Source organism: Brassica rapa, chromosome A06, assembly GCF_000309985.2.
Source record: "Brassica rapa cultivar Chiifu-401-42 chromosome A06, CAAS_Brap_v3.01, whole genome shotgun sequence".
Lineage (NCBI taxonomy): Eukaryota > Viridiplantae > Streptophyta > Magnoliopsida > Brassicales > Brassicaceae > Brassica > Brassica rapa.
In genome coordinates this window covers 27,624,323-27,650,717 of record NC_024800.2, presented here as the reverse complement: position 1 = coordinate 27,650,717, position 26,395 = coordinate 27,624,323, and the positions used below count along the sequence as shown (strand labels likewise).

Sequence of the window (26,395 nt, the reverse complement as noted above, 5' to 3'; positions counted from 1 at the left end):
AATTCATAATATCTTTTATATCTTTTAATTTTTTAAAAAAAATTAAAATTCTAACAAATCTCTTGAAAAAGATTATAATAAGATCTTAATTGTCATAAATTGAATATAAATATTTTTAACTAATTTTGTAATTAGTTATGAAATGTTACTAAAAGAATAAAATTATATCTTATTTTATCAATTTTATAATAATATCTATCATTTTAAAATAAAAACGTTATATTGAACAAGATATGATAAAATTATTTTAAATTGATAAGTTAACATATTTTATTTTCATAAATATAAAATATTTATGCTAAATATATAATATGTTGGTAGAATGGATTAATATTAGTAAACTATATAATACATGTATAAAAAAAATTCTTATCTTAAACTTTTTAATATACAGTAATTTATTATATAAAATTAATAAACATTAAAAAATTACTAAAAAATCAAGCGATTTGAATTACAGATCATGATTATAATAAATTAAATACAAAATTGTTTTCATATATGTTGTTTCATGCATTAAAAATTTAGTTTAGTAATCAAACGCAAATTCAATAGGACAAATATATAATAAGCAACATATATATGTGATGATTTTAATTTACAGCATGAAAACTATAAAATTATTATATTTGGCATAGTTATACAAACATTTAAATATGTGAGTAACGTTAAAAATATATATAATAATTATATAAAACAAATATCTATATATATAAATGTGAAAATTTATATCCGCACGGTTGTGCGGGTAGAAATCTAGTACTATATATTAATCCTGGAACATTACAACATGTTTTCATAGTCACGTATGATCACGAAAAAGATTCTTAAAATTGTTAGAAAAATAAATTGGTACATATAAACATATACCATATTTTTTATTAAACTAACTATCATATAAATAAATTGATTTATATCAACATCATATATAAAAATTAAATATTTTAAAATAAAAGAAAATAAATAACATTCTTAGATAAATTAAACTAAAAAGAAGAATTTGTTTTGAACAATAGAAATCCAAATCTTATAATCATTTTTTTAAATATAATATTCTTGTTATTTCTGTAATTTATAACTATTATAAATATAAATAAATTAGTATCAACTATTAAAAATGTAATAACCAATTTGAAAATCTATCACCAGTGTCCAGAATTTCTGGACAAGTGGTAAATGAAATTTTTAGCCGGCATGAAAGAAAAAAAAACAAATTCGAAAATCTCATCTTTCCATATTTGTTTCTGTAATCTCTTCTTTCCAAAATGTACATCATAAATTATAGAAACCGTATGCAAGATATAGAAACAAGGATTTTAATTTAATTTATAAAAGAATTTCGGCCTTTATAAATAAGAAAATATATATTTTTTAAGTAACGTTTCACCATAAAAAGCTGCTAAAGTTTCTAACTTCCAGTTAGTTCATCAGCACAAACTTAAATGAAAGATCCTCCCCTTTCCTCCTTCTCCATCATCAACACCAATTCTCAAGAAACAAATCACCAAGAATGATGAATAAACCATAAATGTTTCCTTCAGATGGGAAAATTCATTAGTATCACCGCGTCTCCGCCTCTCTACGTCCGATCAAAGCTCCTCTGTTTCTCACTTCTCTACTTCTTCACCACACTTTCTCTGTTCCTCTACGTCTCTCTCTCAAGAAACCAATGCGTCTTTCGATATTCACCTTTTGATCCGGTCCAAACAAATACTTTCTCTTATCCTTCTTCCTACGGTGAACACAAATACGCTCTTCCCACCCACAGATCTTCTTGCTCTTCCCCTGTTTTCTTTTCAGGTTATTAGCTTTTAAAAAATCATTAAAATGCCCGTTTGTTTTCTTTAAGATGGGTATTTAATGTTTTTATTTGGACATTGTGTTTGTTTTTTTTATGTGAATCAGATTACTGGACAGTGTTGAATGAGATACAGAGTATATGCAGCGACTCATCATCGTCGGAGAAGTTGAGATACATTAATGGAAATAGCGAATCTTTCGGTGGAAACTTCAGTACACAGAAGAGATTTTCTTATTTCAATCATTCGGACAATGACGTCGAAGTTCCATGTGGTTTCTTCAGAGACTTTCCGGTCAGCGACTCCGGTGAGATATCATCCTTTTAACTAAACCAGATATTAATTAACCGGTTGAACCAGTAACCTGTTTATGAGCTATAAATCAGTTATCTTAGTCAAAACTCAAAACACCGAGTAAACTGGAGAAAAACAGGATCATAAATTATGGTTGTTTGTATTATTATTATTATTATTATTATTATTATTATTATTATTATTATTATTATTATTATTATTATTATTATTATTATTATTATTATTATTATTATTATTATTATATATAACAATTTTAAGCATGCATTTTAAATGGTGTAATCATATCCGTATTTGTTGTCACATTTGAGAGTCTAAAGGGTTAATAGAGACTGTGATTTAGCTCAATAACATCTCCTGGTTATTAATAGATTAAATTTTATCTATAATTTATGTTTTATTTAACTATTTTCTATATATGTTTTGGTAGATAGAGCTGAGATGGAGAAATGTGGACTAGTAGTTGCATCAGCCATTTTTAACGACCATGACAAAATCAGACAACCAGTGGGACTTGGAGTTAAAACCCTTGAAACCGTTTGTTTCTACATGTTCATTGACGACAAAACACTAAACTCTCTCTTTCACCACAATGTCATCCCTAAAAACAATCCAAGAGATTACAGAGTGGGCGCATGGAGAATCATCAAAATCTCAAAATCCGAAAATCTATACCTCAATCCGGCTATGAACGGTGTTATACCAAAGTATCTTATACATAGATTGTTTCCAAACTCACAGTTCAGCATTTGGATTGACGCCAAAATCCAGCTCATGATCGATCCGCTTCTTCTAATTCATTCTATGTTAGTAGTGCCTGATGTTGATATGGCGATATCTAAGCATCCTTTTTTTGTAAATACGATGGAGGAGGCTATGGCTACGGCGAGGTGGAATAAATGGGGAGATGTCGATGGGCTAAGGATGCAGATGGAGACTTATTGTGAGCATGGTTTGAAGCCTTGGAATTCTCATAAATTGCCATATCCCACAGGTAATAAAATCTTCACTAGTAGTAATTAGTATATCATAACGAACAAGCTTTAAAACATCTTTAATGCAAAATGAATGAGATATTAGTTGTCTTTACATGTATTTAGGAAGGTTAGGTTAGGTTTTATTCAAAGAAAAAGCTAATACAGTAATCTCAAAGTACGAACAATTATTTTCGTACAATTATATGCATACATAATTTGATAGTGGAATCAGTTGTGCAAGCTTATGCTGATAACTATTTTCAATTTAATGTTGGTACGATTTTAGACTTAAACTTTGTTTTTTATTAAGTTGCTTTTCAATAAAACCCAGTGACTTCTTTTATTAGTTTACTTTTCAAATCGAAGATCATATTCAAAATTAAATATTATCTTTCAAATCAGTGATTTTCTTTCACATATATATTTTGATTATTTATATATATATAATAATATCTGGCCTAATGTTGATTTATGTATGATATATAGTTATAGTGCTCTTAAGTGTCTTAATGATCTTAAGGTAATCATCTTTAGAAATACAGATACCTTTCTTTGTCTAGAATGTTGGTGTCTACTCTAATATATTACTTGGCAATAAAGGCTAAAGAGTCATGTCTTATGCATGAAGATTGGCTTTTAGTCGGTTAGGTTATGCTCTCTTTAATTGTGGCTTTTCAAAAATGGAGTCACGGGTAATCATCAAAACCATACTTTCAATGATTCAAGTTGTAGAGATAACTTGATCTTTTAGTAATCGAGAATTATTAATACTATTATGTAGGTCATTATATAGACACTGTGGAATATAATAAGATAATACGGTTATAAACAACAACAAAAATTTAGATTAAAATGGATAACAAATATGTGTTCTTGCTTAAGTTCTAGCTATAGATTATATTTGTTTGTTTGTTGGAAACTTGGACATATTCCTTTAGAAATAAAAATATATAATCATAGTTGCAATCAAAGAATCACGACGTGGTCCCATGTAACAACATCAATGAGAATATGTGATAGAGATAGAAGTGAGGGTCCCAAAACGCAAGTTGTTCTATGGTTTTTGTCGATCCAATATATATTTCTTATACTGTATGTCTTTTTTGGGATCAATTCTTATATATGGCATTTAGATGCAAAAAATGAGCTGGACTAAGCATATTTTCCTTTTCTTATAGAAAAAATTATATTTTAAATCATGAAAGTGTTACATTATCACACTTTAAACATTGATTTTTTTACTAACATTTTAAATTTTGAATGTGATGTTTTTATCTTGACAAACTTCCAATAAAGTTTACTTGTTCTTCAAGTCAACTAGGTGATTGGAACTGTTTATTTTGTGATGATACGTCGTTTAAAAAAAAACATAAAAAATTAAAAAAAATCACAAAAAAATTTAAAAATTCAAAAAATCTAGAAATTAAAATTTTCAAAATTAATAATAAAATAAAATATTTTAAAAATAAAGAAAAGAAAAAATGATTACAATTTATTAAGAGATCTATTGGTATTATTTATTAAAATGATATTTATTTTAGTAATTTTAAGTTTGTTTAAAAAGAAATTAACTTATAAGTGAACTTCTTAAAAATAATAAATAACTTTAAAATTATGTAAATTACTAATCAAACTTTAGAGAAACTAAAATATATCTTACTTATCTAAGAAGCTCCGCTCACACCAAAACCTAACATATACAAATCTAGAGGCATACATGTATATCTCTTAGTTATACTTCAAACTAACTTACAATATTTTAGTTACCGTCAAAATCATTTTACGTGGCTTATAAGATTTGTTCTAGTTTCACAATAAAATTGTTTCCACTTTTCAATAAAAGGGTTAATAAGTTAAGTATTAATAAATCAAAAATTGAAAAAAAGAAGATCAAAAACCAAAAAACAGAATTTAGAATCACCATTCAAATTCTGATATTATTTAGTGGTTTATAATTGGATTAATTTTGTAGCTTTCTTCAATAATGTTTTTGAGTTTAAGCCTTTAAGCATAAAAAATATATTTCTGAGTTAATTATAATTTCAAACTTAAAAATAAAATGAATATTTCTAAAATATAGAAAATGATAAAAAAAATTATTTAATGTAAAAATAACATATTTTAAAAAATATTTTATTTTATTGTCAATTTTGAAATTTTAATTTTTTGATTCTTTTAGAATTTTCCAGTTTTTCTAATTTCTGATAAATTTATTATTTATTTAGTTATTATTATTATTAAAAAAAACTGACATGTCATCGGAATGAAAAGTGCTGGTTACATACTTGACTTGAAAAACAAGTAAACTTTATTGGAGGTTTATTATGATAAAAATATCATTTTCAAGGTTTAATATGTTAGTAAAAAACTTGAGTGTTTAAAATGCGAGAATGTGACACTCTCATGGTTTAAATTGCGATTTTCCCTTTTCTTATATGTGGATGCTAATATTATTATCTCTACAAGTTTTATATTTATTGGATCTTCAAGTTCTTAAAAAAAATCAGATTTGTCATATTATATTTAGTGATCAGCGAATTTACAATTTGCCTTGATGTTCACATTTGTAGATGTACCAGATAGTGCGTTGATACTGAGAAAACACGGAATAAGAAGCGACCTATTCTCGTGCTTCATGTTCAACGAGTTAGAAGCGTTTAACCCGAGAGACCAGTTGGCCTTTGCATTTGTGAGGGATCACATAAACCCAATGGTGAAAATGAACATGTTTGAGGTCGAAGTTTTTGAACAAATAGTTGTTGAATACAGACACAATCTCAAGAAGATAAAGACATCTTCGTACGAGGAACAAGAAGAAGAACAGAAACAAAAGTCGTTACGGATAATACAGAAGAAACGAAGATGGTTAGATTATGGATCTTGGTCTCTCAACGGTAGTAGTTGTAAGAGTTATCTCATGGAGATGTGGGATGATCACCATTGATTACTTTTTTGTATTGAGCTGGTATTTTAAGTTGTTAATATTTATTTTCACTATAAGTTCAATGTTGAGGTTTTTTCTTCATTACTAACATTTTAAAGTAGTTCTAGTCAATACTATGATTTTCGACCCGCTAAGTCATTGTAGATTGACTAAATATGAAATCAGAAGTAATCATACAAACGTTATTACATGAGATGATTTTCAGCTAACGTACGTTGAAAAATAAAAAGTTCAACGTACACCGTTGTCAAATCATTTCTCTTCGGCGAAAACAGCAACGGGAAAAGAACGTGACAGTCCCGACGACCAGCCAAATGTGATTTTCGTCGGGTCTTGAATCTTGATCATCAACAAAAATCATATGAAAAGCTCTTTGCTCTTGATACCGGTGACTCGGTGAGACTATGCATCCGACCAAGAGCAGTAACCTCCGAGTCGTAAGGTACGTTTTAATAATAAAAATTTTGGAACATAGAAAATACGAAATCATCATCATTATTTTATTAAATTATATTAATTTTGATTCCATATTGCAACATTACATAATTATGTTGGTCACATACCCACCGCAAAGATTTCTAGGGATAAATTATTAAAACTAATTGTATATTTCTAAGATACATAATACACACATGAACCATAACTTGGGTCAGTGCTAGTGATTATGCCAGTACTGTTGTAACCACAATATTCTTTGGTGCGATTATGGAGTTGGAAAAAAGCATTCATCACAAATGACGCATGGCTAATGAGAGTATCAGGTTCGAAACAAGATCCACCATGGTAGATTGGTCTACAATCGACGAATTTATGTCCGCACCCTAAATATATATTTAATAGTAGTCCTGCATCTGTCTCCGTCGAATTTGCTATGCACCATTGTTTAGAGGATGCTACAGGAAGGTGATGCACCGCAATGACAGATAAAATTATGAAAATGACTTTTAACAATAGATAAACTTTTATCATTGTTTGTAAATGGTAATGAAATTATACGAAAATTGGTATGTATTGGATATCTATGTGATTTTACTTGTACATATATATAACCACACCAAACTGCACATGTATTAATGTACTGTCAAAAAGAAATAACTTTTTTTCGTTGAAATCTAAAATTTAATGAAGATAATTTAATAGAGTTTAAGATATTTGCATTCTTACCTTTATCTTATTGGAAGGTAAGACTGATGGTTGATAAAAGGGGGAATGGAATTGATGAAGATGCTTAGATAATAGCAGTGAAATCACACCAAACTGCCCATGTATTAATGTATTGTCAAAAAGAAATAACTTTTTTGAACCAAAATCTGAAATTTATATAAGATAATTTAATACAGTTGAATAAGATGTTTGTATTCTTACCTTTATCTTATCCCCAATATATTATTTGATGATCTTTTAAAAAGTTGTAACATCAATTCTCCTATATATTAAACGAAAAGTCACTGAAGTAACTTTGCATAGTTGTAAATCCTAGGTAAATTTAAAGAAGTTGTTCTAATTTAATTAATTGATGATTTTAGATTTTATTTATTTTAATCATGTTTTAAAAAGGCAATATAGAACCATTAATATCATTTAAATAATAACTAATAAAAGCTAATATAATAGATTTGTTTCCCTATTGCAAATCAGTGTTAAAATAGCTTTATTTTCCTATATAAATCGCAATATTCATATATATATATATATATTTCAATATGTTAGCTATAAAACGGGTTTATAAATTATTTACATGAGTTCAAAATAATTTATAATGATTAATATATCATTTATAAGAATACTAAGAAGTTATTTATACCAATTCATATCTAATCATTTTTTTAAATTAACAATAATGAATATTTTATAATTAATAATAGTTTAAAAAATAATTTATAAAGATTTATAAAACCATTTATAAAGAATAATATCTCATTTAGAGAAGCTTATGAATATATTTATGAAGTTTAACATGCTTGTAGATTATTTAAAATGAAAAACATCAATAGTATTTATAAAACTATTTTATGAAGTCTTAAATCATTGTGAAAGTTTATAAATTATTTATAAGAGATAATAAATTATTTTTACCATTTATTAGGATTATTAATATATTATAATGATTTTAAACTTCTTTAAAAAATTTTGTAAGAGTTAAAATTCCTATAACTTTTAAGTTATTTTATAAATGTATAAACTACTTTTATAAGAGGTTATAAATTTGTTATAAATCATAATCAATCGCAAAATATTAGTTTCTCACAAAGTCATCATTTCAAAAAAAAAATCTAAAAATCTCAAAGATAAAAAAAGATCGTTCTAATTTTATTTAAAATGAAAATAACTATAAACCAATTTACATCAGTTGTCAAACAATCAAAACGATATTATAAATAAAAAATAAATCTTCAAACTTATGATAGATTTGTTGTCAAACACATTCTATAGTAAAAATTAAATTTGAAATATCCGATTTAAAAAGAAGCGTTAAAATATTTTACATTTTTGAACATTCAAAACTTAGACCCATATTATATCTTTTTTTTAAGTATAGCTTTTAATATATTTGAATATTTTTTATAATAGAAAATCAAATGGGATACCAATTTATCCTATATCAGTTTTAATAAATGACTAATATTATTGCGAATAAATAAATTGAAATTTATATAACTGAAATTTGTTTATATCAGTTTACGCTACAAAAAAAAAGATTTTATAAAATCGTAAATAATGGCAAAAATAGTCATAAACAAACTTACATGAGTTGCCAAACAACCAAAACAATATTATGAATAAAAATATATCTTTAAATTTATGACAAATTTGTTGTCAAACACATTCATTAATAAAAAAATAACTTGAAACATCTGATTTAAAAAGCAGCATTTAAATATTTTTATGTTTAGTGAACATTAAAATTTAGAGCCATATTTTATAATTTTAAACACAAAGTAAATCATTTCTCTGGTATAAATCATTTCTCTAGTAAATTATATTGTATAATATGAAGATTTCTTATTATAGAAAATCTAATCAAATACAAATTTATCTTAAATCATTATTTAAAAAAAGACTAAGATTATTGTTACAAATACATTCAAATTTCGATAACTGACACTTTTTTTATCAGTTTACATTACATTTTTTTTCAATAAAAACAAACTCCTAAACTTTTTGTTTAAAATGAAAATTATCATCAAAGAGTTAAACTATACATTCTTTTTTATTAACATGAATTATGAACCTATAGAATAACTCATACTGGAAAGGTGCAGCTTATGGATAGATTCTTTCTCTGGTATTCAAATAGGTTGAAAGCAAAAACTCATATTCATGTTAATGTCCATGAGTAATATGACTTAGTTTAACGTAACAGGCGGATCGAACCTGAAACGTGTTGCATTCCAAGTCTTTCTCCTTACTACTCGACCCCAAGATCCCATACATATGTATATTATGTCCCTCCTTAATAATTTTTGTGTGTTTATACTTTACCTGTAATCGACTAGTCGTAGATTTTTCGTCACAGCAATTCATGTTTTCATATTTTAATATTAAACAATTTATACGAAAAACTTGATCTCTAGTTTCCAGCTGGTTGCAAAACACACACGCTGGGTTTACACTAGAAGACCATAGGAGCATTCGGTCATCAGTTGTTAGACGGTTTTGAATAGCTAACCAAGTAAAGAAAGCAAATTTTGGAGTATGGTGTTTGAACCATAAGCTCTTATGCCAGTCGACAATTGGAGCTTGCTGATGAAGTAAACTCCAAATTTTTTGTGTACTTTAGAACTCCACTTAAGATATTATACCAATAAGGCTGTTCTTAGATAGCAGTGAAATCAGCCGTTTCAAGAGAAACACAGAAACACATTTTTCTTTTAAATTCTAGTATCAGCGTCCCTAGCTATACCTTGTTCATAAATAAATTATCTCATGCCTGAAAACCAACTAAGATAATAAAACCAAATTATTGTTTTTTTCTTACAAAGCTGAAAGCACGAGTTTCTAATGCTTCTATCCTGTTTTTTAAAAACAATTCTAGTGCTTCTATCCATGACCATGACCATGACCATGACCATGACCATGACCATGATAGACATGATTCTCACAAATAATTCCAAAACTAAAAAGACACATATTATTATTTTAAAGGAAAATCCTATAAAAGTATCTCAACTAAATTTTGTTAAACTTTTTAATACCCAAAATTTTTCATTCCTACTTTAATAATTCAACTAATTATTTTGCTCATTTTAATACATACGTTTTTAAAACTGTGTTCGTTTTAATACCCAATATTTTTATTTTAATTAAAAATATTAATAAGTTTCATACAAAATTTAAAAAACCTCTAAAATCTAAGAAAAAATCTTTTAAATCTCACTATTTCCAAAAAAAAAACAAATTTGACATTTAAAACTTAAATTTTTTTATACAATTTAACATTATCCACAATTTAGTTACTTTTACTTATAAGACTTCAAATAAAACTAGATTTTTTAAGATTTTTTGTGAATTTTAAAGGTTTTAAAATTTCGTTTGAAACTTATTGATATTATTGATTAAAATAAAAAAAAGTTTGGGTATTAAAATGAACACAGTTTTAAAAGTTTGGATATTAAAATGGCCAAATAATTAGTTGAGGTATTAAATTGGATAGCAAAAAAGTTTGGGCATTAAAAAGCTTAACAAAATTTAGTTGAAATATTTTAAAGGAATTTTCCTTTTTTTAAACACCAAAGGACACACTTAATTAAATTATGGAAAATTAATGAATTAAATTTTCAAAATAGAAAATAATAATTATATTGATAAACAAGTTTCTATAAAATTATAGTTTTAAGTATTTCTGATCGGAAAGATGCAGATAAATAATACATATTACATATTTATGGAATAAAAGAAGGGAAACAATACATAGTTTATGAAGCAAAGTTTTCAGACCATAGACATATATCACTTCTCCTCTTCCTCAAACGCAGAGACGGGAAAAGAACGTGACAAACCCGAGCGACCAGCAAAGGTGATTTTCGTGGTATCTTGATCATCAATATAAATCTCAGTGATCGTAACCCAAATGAAAAGCTCTTTGCTCTTGATTCCTGTGAGACCACGCATCCTACGGTTCTCAACGAACGCAGTGACCTCCGCATCATACGATACGTTTTTGCCGATGGCTTTAAACTGGTGCTGAACATTGTTGTTCATCTTGATCCATATATAACCGGTTGATTTGTTGTAACCGATCTCTGTCATGTTGTCTAGAGGGAGAAGTCCTTTTGGTAGATTCATGGACGATAACATCTCGTTTGCTTTTTGCTTGCACATTGATGCGCCATTAACGATCTCAGCTCCTTCTCTTTGGTTGGTCATGGTTTCTTGAGACGCCATTGGATTTGATTCTATGAGTTTTGTGATATGAGATTTGTGATTTGTGATTTGTGATATGTGACTTGAAAGATTGTTTAATGGTTTTTATAGGTAGAGAATATTTCTGGATGAAGTTACGGAATTTGCGCCCCGATATGCATTAGTGCTGTCAAGCCTTATCGGATTAGACGACTGTTTTTTTTACCAACCAGATTTTTAAAAACCGTTATCATTCTAAATTTGTAAGAGCCATTTTTTCTTATTGTTTCCTCCTCTTTTTAATTATTTTCTAAATCTTAATAAATGTGACTTTCAAAACAATAAGTTTCTATTTTCTATTCTTTTATTGAAATATCTTTTTCTTCTTTTTCATATCTTTGTTATTTATGTAATGTTATGTTTTAATAAAGCATTTAAAATAATATTCATAGTTTATACAGTTTTTATTATTATTATTATTTATATTTAAAATAACAATTACAGTCTTAAGTAACAAACAAAATATTTACGGTTAAAAGTTAATAATGACAATTTAAATAGCAAAAAAATCTTCTTCTTGTTTTGGATAGAAAACAACTACAATCTTTACCAGTCGAACTTTAGAAGACGAATGGAACAAAGCAAGAAAGCGACGGGACAATAGGAATAAGAGAAAATCAGATGCGTACCGTAGGTTAATCTACATGCTCGCTTACTGCGTATGTGGCACTTTGTGTTCGTGTGTGTAATATATCATTTTTTTTGTTAATTTCTGATCACGTCGAATAATTATTCTTACTAAATTAAGACGGTTATATTATACGAGGAGTTTTAATAATAGACTTTTCGTTTTGTAGGTTAGAAGTCAAAAACTCTCTCTCCTTTCGTTTTCTCCGACTTCTCACTAGAAACACTCAACCATAGAAACGTTCCGGTGACCGGCGGCTCTATAGTCGCCGGTTACTGACTTTTTGTTTTTGTTTTGTAAGTAACTTCGATCATAAGGATCGACTGTGTTTTTTCGCTTTGGCGATTTTCTGTTTCGTTAGGCGATTTTGGTATGTTATGGTTAGCCAAATCAGAGCCGTTTACCAATCTCATCTTCGCTCTGATTTGTGTTGAACCTAAATAAAGTTTCAGATATAGTTCTTCTTCTTCTGGGTAGATAGAGATGTCGGTTGATTGAGAGATTTGATTTCTTTCTTGGGTAGAAAAGCTTAGATTTTGATTCGGAGATGGTATAAAGCTCCACTTTCAGTCATAAGGAGTTTCCATGAAGGTCAAGATCTGAGGTTTGGAATAAGCTTCGAGATCCGGTCCGGAATTTAGATGAATTGGAGCTGCCATATAGACAGTGTTCCAATAAAATTCTGTGCTCGTTTCTATTGAAGTGTTCTTTGGACTCATACTCTACCAATTGGGATTGAAGATCTCTCTTTCGCTGAAGATTGAAGGAACGAAGAACATGCAAACAGCCTCAACTGAACGGAGATGGAGATGGATGGATTACCGGCGAGTTATCCGGCACCGCCTTTCTTCTTCCTCGGCAAAGGAGATAACGCCACGAGTCTTCACACGTGTCTTTTAGCATGTAATAGTTATCTGTGGTGTTTGGGCTTTGGACAAAAATTGAGTCTGTTTGTAATCTTTGCCTAATGGGCTTCTGGTTAATGAAACCACAAGTTGACAAAAAAAAAAAAAAAAAAAGACTTTTCGTTTTGCAATGTTGTTTCCTTTTGAGCCTAGAGAGAGGAGAGAGAAGCGATTCTCCCTCTGGTCTCTCCCCCGCAGCCGCCTTAACCCTAGATCCGCCAAGCCTCTTCTCCTCCGGTGACTGGGGGTTCCTCTACCTCCGGTCACCCCCCACCGTTTGTCGCTGTTCCACCGGCCTTTCCCTTAGCTTCTCCTTCTCTACCCTTTCTTTCTTGCTCAGTTCTCTGGATTTCCGAGTTTCATCGGATCTAATCAGAGACACATGTGTGTGTTTGTCTCTCTGGAGCACTGACGAGGTGGGGGCTTGCTGGTGAGCCTAAGGAGCTTTCGTTTCAGCTTCTCCCTGTCATACAGAGCAGATCTGGGTCAGATCTGATCTTGCCTCCGCCGGTGAGGATGGTGGTGGGTCGCTGCCTCTCCTACCTCTCTGGTCTATGGCTTGTACCTGTGTGTCTCTGGGTTTCAGCTTGTATCAAGGTCTCAGTGAGCTTCTCCTCTCCGTCTAGGAGAAACGGCGGTGTCTAGGCCCATTGCTCGGAGGACCTCTGTTCTAGTTCAATCGATGACTACCATGGTGTTCAGCAGCAGCTATTTGGTGGCTCGTCTCCTCACTTTCGGACTTTGGTGATTAGGGTTTTGAGGACGACCCAACGCGCCATGTCTACCGCTGAGAAACAGAGCCCTCGAGTCCTGTAGCTGCGCCTGCTTATTGAGGTGACTCATGTCTCCTCTTGTGCTTCAATCCCTTTTCTAAACTCCGACGAATCTTCTTTGAATCCCTTGATGTCGCCATCGTCTGTTTGTGTCGCGTGGCCGGATGAGGAGCCAAAGACCGCCTGCGTTTGACCTGATTATGTTCTTCATTTTATCGGGGCTTTGTTGGGGATTCTCTGTTTGCCTTCCGTCGAGATAGCTCGTGTCTGGTTACTTGACGTCCTCCTCCTTTGGTGTACCGGAGCCGTTGCCTGTCGCCTCCGTCGAAGCCGTTGGGAGCCACTTTCGGGTGAGGGTTTGAGCTACTGGTATGAGCTATTCTCTTGATTTGCTAGTTCCACTACGGATCGAGAAGTGTTTAGTGTGGGAAGTAATGTAGTTGATTGATCTTATCTTCTATTAGCTCCAAGTTCATCAATGTCTTGGACTAATTTTTATATTTTCTAAAGACTTTTTTAAAACTTTTTTGCAGTCTTTAGAAACAGAATTGCTTTATAGCAGATTCTGGTTTCAATTCACATTGTAACCAAACCTTCATTTCATTTTCATGAATGACATTTACAATTTAGCAAAAAAAAAATGTTGTTTCCTTTTACAAAATTGTACGCCAAAATGCGGGCATGCGGTCGGTGAAGGTCAGTTACCAAAATCTAATAAGACAAACTGATTTGTAACATAACTATTGATTTTTTAGATTTTTCAAAGGTTCTAATTTTTGTTGGTGGCCTATAGCAGTTGTAGATTACTCGAATCAGATGTATCCCGACAATTTAATAGCATGTTTTGAAGACTATCGCATTTTAGGCCCAATAATGACTTGCATTCAATACGCTCTAGTGAAAAGAGGTGAACATCGACTAGACTTGCACCCTATGCAATCGTCTTAGCTAAGCTTGAAGAAGATGTCGTGTAGATGGCTTGATTGGTTTCAATTGTTAACATGAATCGGAAGGGAAGCACACCTTAAGTCCGTAACCTCTTTGGGTTTCTCAATACAAACAACTAAATGATCAACACATACTTTAAATCAAATTTTAGGACCGAATGTCTATACATATTTTAACGATTTAAATTTTAGTGGCTATATATTATTGCTGGTGTGTTATGATCAAGAAGGATTCGCATCTAGTATATTGTGAGAACCCATGACATCCCTCGTGATCACAATTTATCACTAAGATAATCATTTAGCGAGAGCGTAGTTACTTTTAAACATTTATCTTCTATCTATGTTATTAAAGTATAATTATAAATAAAAACTAACCCTAAAACTTATAATTTATTTACAAGGAAATACCACTAAAATAATTAATAAGCCAACCTTTAAGTATTTTTTGTCTTTTCTTTATTTAATAAATAATTTTCTAAATTGATCTTAAACTAAAACAACTATTTAATTACAATTTAATGCTACTGAGAAACTACATAATCCTAAATTTTAGCATGTATTATTTCTTTTCAAATTAAACAACCATAGATATACTTAGATTGATTTTCAAACTAATTAATGTTAAAACATAAACTTAAACTAAAAAATTAATAAACATGAAAAAATATTGATATATTTATCACGGAAATGACCTTAAACCATAAAAATCGATTTCGATATATTAATGTTAAGTTGACAGAATATATATTAATTTTTTATTACAAATAATTAATTAATAAACATGACAAAACAACACCACCTAAATCGATTTAGGTATCAATTTATTAATTTAGAATATAATATTTTTTTAAGCTATATAGTTATATTTTTCATTATTTATTATTAATAGCTAAAAATTAAAAGTCACATAAAAAGAACATTTATATAATATATAACTAAAATATAAATTAATATATAAATCTAATATTTTATTTATATTTTAATATAAATAATAGCCGAATGTGAATTCAGTAGATAAATGTTGAAGAGTGCACCATCTTTCAAATAGTATATAAATTTTTTTTATTATACACATTATCAGAAAATTTTGATCAAAAAATAAAAAATACATTTACGCGGACGTACGGGTCATATTATAAAAAAGTGAATGATACATTTGACAGTTTACAAGATAAAATAAAATTACTCAGTATAAACTATAAAAATATTATGTACATAAATGTCATATTAAAATTATTTAAAATGGGTAAATTAAAATTTAAAAATATATATTATCGCTTAATAAATATTAATTTATAAAAAGATAAAAATAAACATGCGTGGATGAGCGGATCAAGCTTAGATTAAAGAAGGTTATTCTTTGCTGTTCTTAAATTCATTTTCCAAAACTAATGTACAGTTGTTTCAGAAAAGAAGAACAACAAACAATAATAATTTATGTACGAAATTTATTCACGCATTACCTATCTTGTTTTACATAACTATTTTTTTTTCAAAAAATAGATGTTACACATATTTTAGTGTCAATCAATATCAGTTTTGACTTTTGAGACTATGCTTATGATAATCGAATTGTTCTATGAAACAGGGTAAAATTATATTGCCGCAAATATACAGTGCTCTAATGAAGGAAGACAAGTTTCAATGTCTACCTTCAAACTCAATTTGATGAAAAAACAAATGATCACCGTCCCGAATGACACATAAATCATCAATATCAGCATTCTCTGCATTGGTGATCTTTGTGAAACTGCATCCTCCAAACTTTTCACCTACACAATTCCCATATTTTCTTGGTTAGAAACTTTTTTCACGAGAGTTTTTTTACCTTCATTTTGATTATTTTCAGAGCCTACCTGCTAGACCTAGAAGCTCTTCTATGGATGTAGGTAAGAGTATCAACTTCCCGTTATGGCGCTGTGGATCCTTCTCTTGAGACAACATGTGAATAGTAACCCTCTTATCTTTTACTTTAGCTTGGATGCTGGAGCTACAACATTGATCTGAATCGTTACTTCTTTGTTTGGTTTCGCTATTTGAGTTTCCTCCTTTTGCTTCTGTTAGAACCTTTGGTTCCTCTATGTTAATCCCTCGTTTAAGTAGCTTCTTAACCATTTCAATATCTCCCTTGTGTATTGCATCCATCAGAGCCTTTTCTCCATTATCGGAAGTCGAGTTTGAAACATCTGAACCCTTGCAATCTATTCTTGAATCCATCCACTCTTCCCATCCCATTCGTTGGAAATCTCTGTTTTCTTGATCATTATTTGTAGCGTCTATTCCTATTGATTGTTGTCCTCTAAGTTTCTGCAAGTTTTGTAAGAAAAAACATGGGTTTGTTTATTATTTTTAAAATATATACATAAATTTCAAGAATCTGGTTTTAGCTCACGTACCATGAAGAGATTGTTCATTATAACTCGTCCATCTTCAGCATGAGCATGCATCGCGCTCATCAGCGATGTTCGGCTTATGCGTAGTATTTGAGATAACTCTGTTGTTCTTACCGTAAAAGGTTGTGGCCTATAGCATAAAACTCCAATCTCTCCAAACGTATCTCCAATAACTGCTTTCCCTTGAATTTGATCATGACCATCAACATAAGATGCAAAGTCCTGTAACAATAAAACACAAATGTTAGAAGGTACTTTTTTTAATTCCATTTCTTTACATTTTAACTTATAAATCGATATAATTTGCTCACCACTGCTCCTGAGACCAAAATGTAAAGATCTGTAGGCGCTTCGTTCTGTAGAATTATGTCTTCTTTAGGTGGGAAATACTCGGCATCTATATCTGAAACCTTAAACATAAAAAGGTAACTTCATGAAACCTCTTAGGTTTACATTGATATTAAATTTAAATGAAAAGTTAGAGAATATAATTTTACCAATTGAAAGAGAAAATCACGAGAAACTCCTTGAAAAAGGTAAATGTTTTGAACAATGGGGAGGAAGAGATAGTTTGCAATGCTAGACCGGATTGCTTTTGGCAAATTGTTCAAGGTTTCTTGTTGTTTCAGGCCCTCTGTTTTGAACTTTAAGCAAATGTGTGAGAGCATCTGGTCTTGTATGTCATGTGGGAGTTGGTTTCTTGAAGCAAACTCTGAAGCAGCTCTCACCGTATCTCTCTGTTGAACAAAAAGAATGAGTATTTGTCTAGTTTGAACTAATTAATATTGAAGATGATTATAGTTCAAGTCAAATATTTCACTGTGTATCTAACTTTCAGTAGGTTGAACATTTAATTTGAGGGAGAATCAACATATGCATGTGCATTTCGGATCAGGTTACCCAACCCTACCACTACCAATTTAAACAATAGACATACTACCTAAGATTGTCATGTAATACCTTCTACAATCAATTTTTATGTTTTTCTTCACAAATTAAATTTTCTATAAATGGTGGTGATTTTGCTCCCGTGTATTTCTTTAAAATAAAAATGCTATTTCTTCATCTATTTACAGAAAATGCTATTTTCCTCTATTCTATTTATGGAACATATTATTTTTCTATTTATATAATTCCTTCACTTTAAAAATATACGCTCTCTCAAAATCCATTTCTATTTTTGAGGAAAAATATAAAAGTGTGTTAGAGAATAAATGAACTAAATAGAAATGATCTGCTAGGGTCAAAATAATTTAAATGGTCTATTTTAAATTTAGATTATTTGGCTACTCGAATAACTTGTTTGGATTTATAGTTTCAAAAAAAAAAAATTAACTTAATTTTAAAGTTTTTTATTCGCTATACCCAACTTTTTTTGTTCTGAAATGAACATGCCTAAATAAAAATCAAAGGATTAGACTTACAAAGCTTCTGGTTCGGCTAGTCCAGTGAACGACGAGGTTGGTCATATTTCCAATAAGGTAAGCCGTCAAGCCGAGGTTGAACATCATGAAGAAGATGTCAAAGAGCATTTCTCTTGGATTCTCAGGATGCAAATCTCCATATCCAGTGGTAGTTAACGTCGTAATAGACCAGTAAAGAGCAGTCACATATCTATTCCAGAGACTTGCTTCCTTGAAATCTGGATACACAGCTCCAATCCAGGTCTTTCTTGGTTCAGGATATCTATCTGCGATCAGGTAGTTGAAACATCCAGCACAATGTACAGCGAACAAAGTGACCTGTCAGTCAAAAAAAAAGACCGGAGATCGATATTTTAAGAGAGTTACTATTATTATTACAAATAAAATACTTTCTGTTTTGCAGATTAAAACTCTCGGATCACCTATTAAATGTTTAAAGAATAGCATTATTTAACTTTTGTTGGAGGAATTTTGCTCTCTAAAATAACAACTAATTTAATATGATTTGTGTGTACGGCTTTTGAACCCAAAACTTCTTGGTCTTTGGAAAAAAATATATATATTTGACTTACGGAAATGAGTTTTGTGCATCGTATCCAGAAGTAGTTGAAACGTATATCTTTCTCAAGCCTGAAGTGAAGTTGGAGAGTTAGAGAAGTTGAGTAAACACCTTCTTGATCAAACCCTAAGAAGAATATGGTCTTTAAACATTGAAATAAACCTTGCGAACAGCGAGCTAACTCGTCTGAGCCGCCATAACCTGAGCATGCTGAGAATTCTGAAGCCTAATTCGCTGCCGTTGTAGTTGAACAGTAGGCTCAGTGGCTGAAACGGTGCAGTGGAACACACATCGAAGGCGAACCAAGTAGAAAGGTATCTGAAAACGTTACATTTTTCAAGATTTTTTTTCAAGAATCTAATTCACTTATAAAAAAAGGTTTTTCAAGCTAAGTTAATTTGTCACCTTATTGCTATTTTCTTGGGATCGTCCACTAGAAGATAGGAGTGGCTATCAAGATAGGCAACAAAGAAGGTGAGGACAATATCAATGGCGAAAAAGCCATTAACAATGTTGTCGATGATGAAAATCGCGTCTTTTTTGTAGGTGATGAAGGCAAATTGAAAGGGACATATCCAAGCTGAGTAAATAACTAGAAGGACAAGCCACATCTCCCATGATCTGTAATGAAACAGAGGATTAAAAAAAATAGAACATAATCTTGGTTAGTCAAGATTTACATTAAAAAGAGTAGAGAGTAGAAAGTTGCCTATATTTTGAATTGAAAGGAGAGATTATATGTTTACGGAGCTTAGTTGAGTGGTTGATTCTAGCTCCAAGAGATGGCAAAAGATCGGCGGAGAGGAAACTACTCTGTTTAATGTTGTCAATATTGTAATCTTCTACGCAGAATCTTTCAAAGAAGTTTCTGGTACAAGAGATTGGCATCTTGTTAATCTTTTCTTTTATAAGAAAAAAAATGCTATGTGAAAGGCTGTTTCTTGCAGGTGAAGGATTTTTTTTCTTGGCAAGGTGGTAGTTTATAAATAGTGATGAAGCTTGTGATGAATAACACGGGAAAGTTTCTGTTAGGACCTTTTATAGCAACTTGCTCTGACCCAATTGCTTATCTTCTCTTTTTCAGAGGAGTGGTCCAAAAGGGTTTAAATGCAAGAAGCAACAATGGTGAGCAAGAAGCCGAAAAAACGGAACAGAATGGTGTGTGAAACAGAAAAAGCTTAAGAGATGAGACAGAATTTAAGTGGTAAACATTGGGTTTTTGTGGAAGAAATAATGCTCATGGTTTGTTTCTTTTGAACGGAAACAGATTCGATATCCAACATAAAGAAGAAGAAGAGTGTTGGATAAGCTTGAATAATACTTGTGATGAAAGTTTCCTTTTCTATGTTGTGTTTATCTTAAGGATTAGGAAATATAATGGGAATAGGAAATTGTTAGTCCCTATATATATGAATGCATATTGTGATGCATAAGGTGTGACTTTATGATTTGTGATTGATTGAATAAGAGAAGGACTTCTTATTATTGAGTTTGTGATTCTATATTTGGTATCAGAGCTTAATAAGCACCTCGACAATCTTACACAGCCATGGCCGACGTCAAAGAAGAGATCGCGACGACCAAAGAAACCGGACCAGCCACCATCAAATTTCCAATGTTAACTTCCTCGAACTACACGGTCTGGTCCATGAGAATGAAGATAGCGCTTAAAGTTAGTGAAGTTTGGGAAGCTATAGAACCTGGAGCTAAGGATGAAAAAAAGAATAACATGGCCATCGCATACCTGTTCCAGTCCATACCGGAGGCCTTGATCTTACAAGTAGGCGACTTAGATACAGCAAAGGCAGTATGGGATGCGATAAAGGCACGATATGTTGGAGCTGAGAGGGTAAAAGAAGCTAGGTTACAAACTTTGATGGCGGATTTCGATAGACTCAAGATGAAAGATGAAGATACAATCGATACCTTCGTTGGCAAGATATCCGAAATTTCTTCTAAATCTGCTTCTTTGGGAGAGATGATAGAAGAACCAAAGCTTGTTAAGAAATTCTTAAAGAGCTTGCCAAGAAAAAAATTTATTCATATTGTAGCTTCGCTTGAGCAAGTTCTTGACCTTAACTCAACGAGCTTTGAGGACATTGTAGGACGACTTAAGGCGTACGAAGAAAGAGTCACTGAAGAGGAAGAAGAAACCGATGACAGCTCCGGGAAGCTAATGTATGCTAACTCAGATTCAAGCGGCGAAACTTACGGCTACAATAACCGTGGTCGAGGACGCAGCGGTCGATCAAACTGGAGAGGAAGAGGCCGCGGTCGCACAACTTTCTTACAACAACGAGAAGCGTATAGACAAGGACGTGGTGGAGATCTCTCTCATATCACTTGCTTTAAATGTGATAAAACTGGACATTACGCCACAGACTGTCCCGATAAAGCTCTAAAGCTTCAAGAAACTGTAGAGAAGAAAGATGATGATACACACGAGGCGGATACCCTCATGATGAATGAAGTAGTTTACTTAAACGAGAAGAAGGTAGATCCAAAGAAGTTTGAAGCTGATACAGATACGATAGATGTGTGGTATCTTGATAATGGAGCCAGTAATCACATGAGTGGTAATCGTATGTTCTTCTACGAACTAGATGATACTATCACTGGGAAAGTACGTTTTGGCGATGATTCAAGGATTGACATAATGGGTAAAGGTTCCATTCGATTTATCAGCAAAGGAGGCGTGAAAAAGATGTTAAATAACGTCTACTACATACCGGCTCTTCGAAGTAATATTGTTAGCTTGGGTCAAGCTACTGAAGTGGGTTGTGAAGTTCGAATGAAAGAAGACGTTCTAACTTTATTCGATCGTGAAGGACAGTTGATGATCAAGACTACAAGGACAAAGAATCGATTATATAAGGTTACATTACAGGTTGATAAAATGCAGCAGTGTCTTCAGGTTAAGAGCCTTGGAGACGGAAACTTATGGCATGCGCGCTTGGGACATATCAACAAAGATACAATGAGAATGATGGCTAGCAAGGAGTATGTCGAGGGATTACCGAACATCAAACGCGACACAGAAGCTTGTGTATCTTGTCTGCGCGGGAAACAAACACGAAAACCGTTCCCACAAGCAACGAGCTATCGAGCTTCATCACTTCTTGAACTCGTACATGCGGATCTTTGTGGACCTATCTCCCCGACGACACCAGCACTCAACAGATACGTCTTTGTTCTTATTGACGATCACTCTCGCTATATGTGGACAGTACTATTAAAGGTCAAAAGTGAAGCCTTTGAGAAATTTAAGCGCTTCAAGAACCTTGTGGAGCAAGAAACACATACTAAGTTAATGACATTACGAACAGATAGGGGGGGTGAGTTCACATCCAACGAATTCCAAACCTACTGCGAGAAACATGGTGTTAAGCGACACATGACTGCGCCATATTCACCTCAGCAAAACGGTGTAGTTGAGCGACGAAATCGAACACTCTTGGAGATGACTAGAAGTATCCTAAAACATATGGACATGCCGAATCATCTCTGGGGAGAAGCCATACGACATGCAACCTATCTGATTAATAGGGTTACAACGAGGTCCTTGGAAGGACAAACTCCGTACGAAGTGATGAAAGGAAGAAAACCAAACCTGTCTCACCTAAGAGTGTTCGGGTGCGTGTGCTACGCAAGGACAGAAACGGTTGGAAGAAAGAAGCTCGACGATAGATCCAGAGTTCTGGTCCATCTCGGAACAGAGCCGGGGTCTAAAGCATACCGACTACTTGATCCCCTGAGCTTGAGAATTGTCATAAGTCGTGATGTTGTGTTCGAAGAAGCAATGCGATGGAGATGGAGTGATAAAAGTGTGACAACGAGACTCGATAGTGAGGGCTTTGAGCTCACCGTGAAAGGCTTGGGCCAAGATGATCACGAACTCGAAGCTTCATCTGATACAGATGATGATAATCACGACAATAATGATTATCATGAAGCTCTTGATAATCATGATGATGAAAATCAAGTTGGGGGTGACGATGAAAACGACTTTCAGCCAAGACGATCAACGAGGGTTTCTAACAAACCAACCTACCTCGATGACTATGTTCTGCTCGCAGAACTTGAGGGTGAGCAATTGTTGATGCTCATAAATGAGGAACCATGGAGTTTCAGCGATGCTAAGGAACTGAAAGTTTGGGTTGATGCTTGCAAAGATGAGATCGTATCTATTGAAAAAAATAAAACCTGGGATCTCGTGGAACTACCTACAGGAATCAAACCTATCGGCCTTAAGTGGGTGTTCAAGATCAAACGTAATGCTGATGGAACAATAAGTAAGTATAAGGCACGACTAGTAGCCAAAGGTTACGTTCAACGGCATGGTGTGGATTATGAAGAAGTATTTGCTCCGGTGGCTCGCATTGAAACTATTAGGATGATCATTGCTTTGGCTGGATCACACGGTTGGGAAATACACCACCTTGATGTAAAAACTGCTTTCTTGCACGGAGAACTAAAGGAAGAGGTTTATGTTACTCAACCAGAGGGTTTCATCGTTGATGGACAAGAACACAAGGTTTACAAGCTTAAGAAAGCTCTCTACGGTCTACGACAAGCACCAAGAGCTTGGAATATAAAGCTTAATGAGATATTGCGCAGCTTGCGGTTCACAAGATGCTCGAAAGAGCCCTCACTCTATCGGAAGGAAGAAAGTCGAGAAGTTCTTGTCGTGGTGGTCTATGTTGATGACCTGCTGGTTACTGGTACCTCCCTTGATGCGATACTTGAATTCAAACGTGAGATGGCTACAAAGTTTGAGATGAGTGACCTCGGAAGGTTGACATACTATTTGGGTATTGAGGTTATACAATATGAAGGAGGAATCTTACTCAAACAAGATAGGTATGCTCGCAAAATACTCGAAGAAACTGGCATGAGCTCATGCAATCCGACTCAAGTACCATTGGAGTTAAATGCGATGTTCTCCAAAGCTCCTAAGGAAGAAAAGGCTGATGCAAAAGAGTATCGTCGGAGCATTGGGTGCCTACGCTACCTGCTACATACGCGACCAGATTTATCATATAGCGTTGGGGTTTTGAGCAGATATATGCACGAACCTAAAGCCTCTCATGCAGCAGCTATGAAACAGATCCTTAGGTATCTGCGAGGAACTTGTTCTCTTGGGCTTCACTACTCACGACAAAGCGGAGCTAAGCTGGTAGGTTATAGTGACAGCTCCCACAATGTGGATACAGACGACGGCAAAAGCACTTCAGGACACATATTCTATCTTGGGGAGAGTCCCATTACATGGAGCTCAACGAAGCAGGAGATAGTAGCATTGTCGTCATGCGAGGCTGAATTTATGGCTGCAACTGAGGCAGCAAAGCAGGCTATCTGGCTTCAGGAGTTGCTAAGTGAAGCCGTTGGAAGCGAAAGTAAACCGGTGGTCATCATGGTTGATAACAAGTCTGCTATTGCACTTACAAAGAACCCAGTGTTCCATGGACGAAGTAAACACATACACAGGAGGTTTCACTTCATAAGAGAGTGTGTTGAAAAGGAACAAGTTGAAGTTGAACATGTCCCGGGTAGTGAACAGAAAGCTGATATCCTTACGAAGTCGCTTGGAAGAATAAAGTTTAAGGAAATGAGAAAGCTTATTGGAGTACAAGATGTGAGTGAAGATGGCATCAAGCTTAAGAGGGAGAATGTTGGATAAGCTTGAATAATACTTGTGATGAAAGTTTCCTTTTCTATGTTGTGTTTATCTTAAGGATTAGGAAATATAATGGGAATAGGAAATTGTTAGTCCCTATATATATGAATGCATATTGTGATGCATAAGGTGTGACTTTATGATTTGTGATTGATTGAATAAGAGAAGGACTTCTTATTATTGAGTTTGTGATTCTATAAAGAGTAGACGCAATATGGTTTTGGGAAATTTCTAGTTGATGAGAGTTATGACTCTTGTGTGAAATACACCTTCTCAGCATTTGATGGTGGGAGTGATATATAGACATACCACACACACAGAGAAAGAAGGTATGTTTTGGTGTTTGGTGTGTGTTAATTGGAGGACCAAATGGCCATGAAAAATGATGGTGTGTTCATTTTGAGAATCAAGATATGGGACCAAGCAAGGAAATTAAAGAAAGAAAATGGCATTTTGACAGAATATTGAAGGGGCCAGAGTATATAGTTTTTCTTTCAGAATAACAAAATTATTTTCTCTTCTTCTACTGTTCTTTGAAGTGTATCTTCTCTTTTTTCCTCATCCTCAAACCTAATCATTAGTCTACGGACTACGACAATCGTTCATACATACTTACCATATTATCAGGTAAAATAAAACTGATTTTTATTATACTGCAACGACAAAAGATCACAGATTAAATAGTAAAAGTAAAGAAATGGAGTTAATAACTCTAGCTATATCTGCTTGCTTGTAGTTAACGTACGTTGAATACCCTAATTTCTCTTCTTAGATTTTGAACTTGTACTTATAGTAAATAATCAATGTATCTTTTATCAGTTTATGATTGGAAATATTCATTTGTTTATGCTGAGATATTAGAATATATGATTTATTTAGAAGATTTCATTTTATTTTAACCATTAGCTTTCTTATGTTCAGTATATATTATAAATTATTTTGGATCTGGCAAATTCCGTACTAGTTTTAACCAATGAGATTTTTTTCTAAGTAAATTTATTCTCATCAGAAATTAATCTTAGATTTGCATTTCCATATTATTATTATAAAAATATAATATCAGAAATTTTTCTAAGTAAACATATTAAGAATATAATCTTTCTTTTTTCTCCTAGTATATTTTTCTAGTTATTATCATTATAAAAAAAATCGGCCGTCTAAATGACAAAACGTTAGATATTGAGTAGACTGGAAACATTTGGATGGTCGATTAAAAGGAATCCATAGCAGGTCTCCACGTGGTGAAGCTGAATCTAGCTGGTTATTTGTGGATTTTGGTTTACTATAAGAAACACACAAACAAACACAAGATGGATTTTCTATGTGTGTCTCGTGGACTAATGACACTTGATTAATCCTTCCTCACACTCCCGTGTCCCTCGGTACAGTGGCCCCCCTCTCCTTCATGTTTTGATCCTGGTTACGTTCCTAACGTACCCATCTTTCTTGATGTTTTGGTGTTAGCCTGTTAGGTTATCTCTAACTTATCTCGATGGGTGGACAAATATTATGCTAGTTGGCCCACACAGTAGTCTGAGTAAAGCAATCCTACAATTTTGGAAGTCATCAAATATTTTTTATATAAATTTTATTAGGCTATACATGTCCGGTATGAGCCCTGCCCCCTGAGATACAAATTATCCCATGTTTA

At 32.5% G+C, this 26,395-nt stretch overlaps 3 protein-coding genes across 5 annotated transcripts; 1 reads left to right on the top strand and 2 right to left on the bottom strand.

Moving 5' to 3' along the window:
• Positions 1-761: 761 nt before the first annotated feature.
• LOC103827746 lies at positions 762-6,158 on the top strand. Of its 2 annotated transcripts, none has more exons than XM_009103285.3 (4): positions 762-1,800; positions 1,906-2,106; positions 2,542-3,105; positions 5,668-6,158. In XM_009103285.3, the coding sequence occupies exons 1-4, from the start codon at positions 1,542-1,544 to the stop codon at positions 6,030-6,032; spliced, it is 1,389 nt and encodes a 462-aa protein (XP_009101533.1). In that variant the 5' UTR covers positions 762-1,541; the 3' UTR covers positions 6,033-6,158. The 2 variants fall into 2 exon arrangements, with proteins under 2 accessions (XP_009101533.1, XP_009101532.1); XM_009103284.3 differs by having other exon boundaries at positions 770-1,800; positions 5,659-6,158.
• A 351-nt stretch (positions 6,159-6,509) lies between these two features.
• On the bottom strand, positions 6,510-15,772 carry LOC103827744. Its single transcript, XM_033272439.1, has one exon. The coding sequence runs from the start codon at positions 11,415-11,417 to the stop codon at positions 10,983-10,985; it is 435 nt and encodes a 144-aa protein (XP_033128330.1). The 5' UTR covers positions 11,418-15,772; the 3' UTR covers positions 6,510-10,982.
• A 347-nt stretch (positions 15,773-16,119) lies between these two features.
• LOC103827743 (potassium channel KAT1) lies at positions 16,120-20,364 on the bottom strand. 2 transcript variants are annotated; one of them, XM_009103282.3, is made up of 10 exons: positions 19,777-20,364; positions 19,473-19,688; positions 19,230-19,385; positions 19,081-19,138; positions 18,509-18,826; positions 17,582-17,821; positions 17,396-17,494; positions 17,088-17,306; positions 16,548-16,998; positions 16,120-16,463 (listed from the first exon to the last, which is right to left on the bottom strand). In XM_009103282.3, exons 1-10 carry the CDS (start codon positions 19,953-19,955, stop codon positions 16,333-16,335), a joined length of 2,067 nt encoding a protein of 688 aa, XP_009101530.2. In that variant the 5' UTR covers positions 19,956-20,364; the 3' UTR covers positions 16,120-16,332. The 2 variants fall into 2 exon arrangements, with proteins under 2 accessions (XP_009101530.2, XP_018508029.2); XM_018652513.2 differs by having other exon boundaries at positions 19,814-20,364.
• Between the last annotated feature and the right edge of the window lie 6,031 nt (positions 20,365-26,395).

Coding starts and splice junctions, on each gene's coding strand:
- LOC103827746 (XM_009103284.3), top strand. CDS start 1,542: ATGGGAAAATTCATTAGTATCACCGCGTCTCCGCCTCTCTACGTCCGA. Junction 2,107..2,541: donor CTTTCCGGTCAGCGACTCCG/GTGAGATATCAT, acceptor ATGTTTTGGTAG/ATAGAGCTGAGATGGAGAAA. Junction 3,106..5,658: donor TAAATTGCCATATCCCACAG/GTAATAAAATCT, acceptor TCACATTTGTAG/ATGTACCAGATAGTGCGTTG.
- LOC103827744 (XM_033272439.1), bottom strand. CDS start 11,417: ATGGCGTCTCAAGAAACCATGACCAACCAAAGAGAAGGAGCTGAGATC.
- LOC103827743 (XM_009103282.3), bottom strand. CDS start 19,955: ATGCCAATCTCTTGTACCAGAAACTTCTTTGAAAGATTCTGCGTAGAA. Junction 17,822..18,508: donor CTAGCCGAACCAGAAGCTTT/GTAAGTCTAATC, acceptor TTTGTTCAACAG/AGAGATACGGTGAGAGCTGC. Junction 16,464..16,547: donor AGAGCTTCTAGGTCTAGCAG/GTAGGCTCTGAA, acceptor GGAATTGTGTAG/GTGAAAAGTTTGGAGGATGC.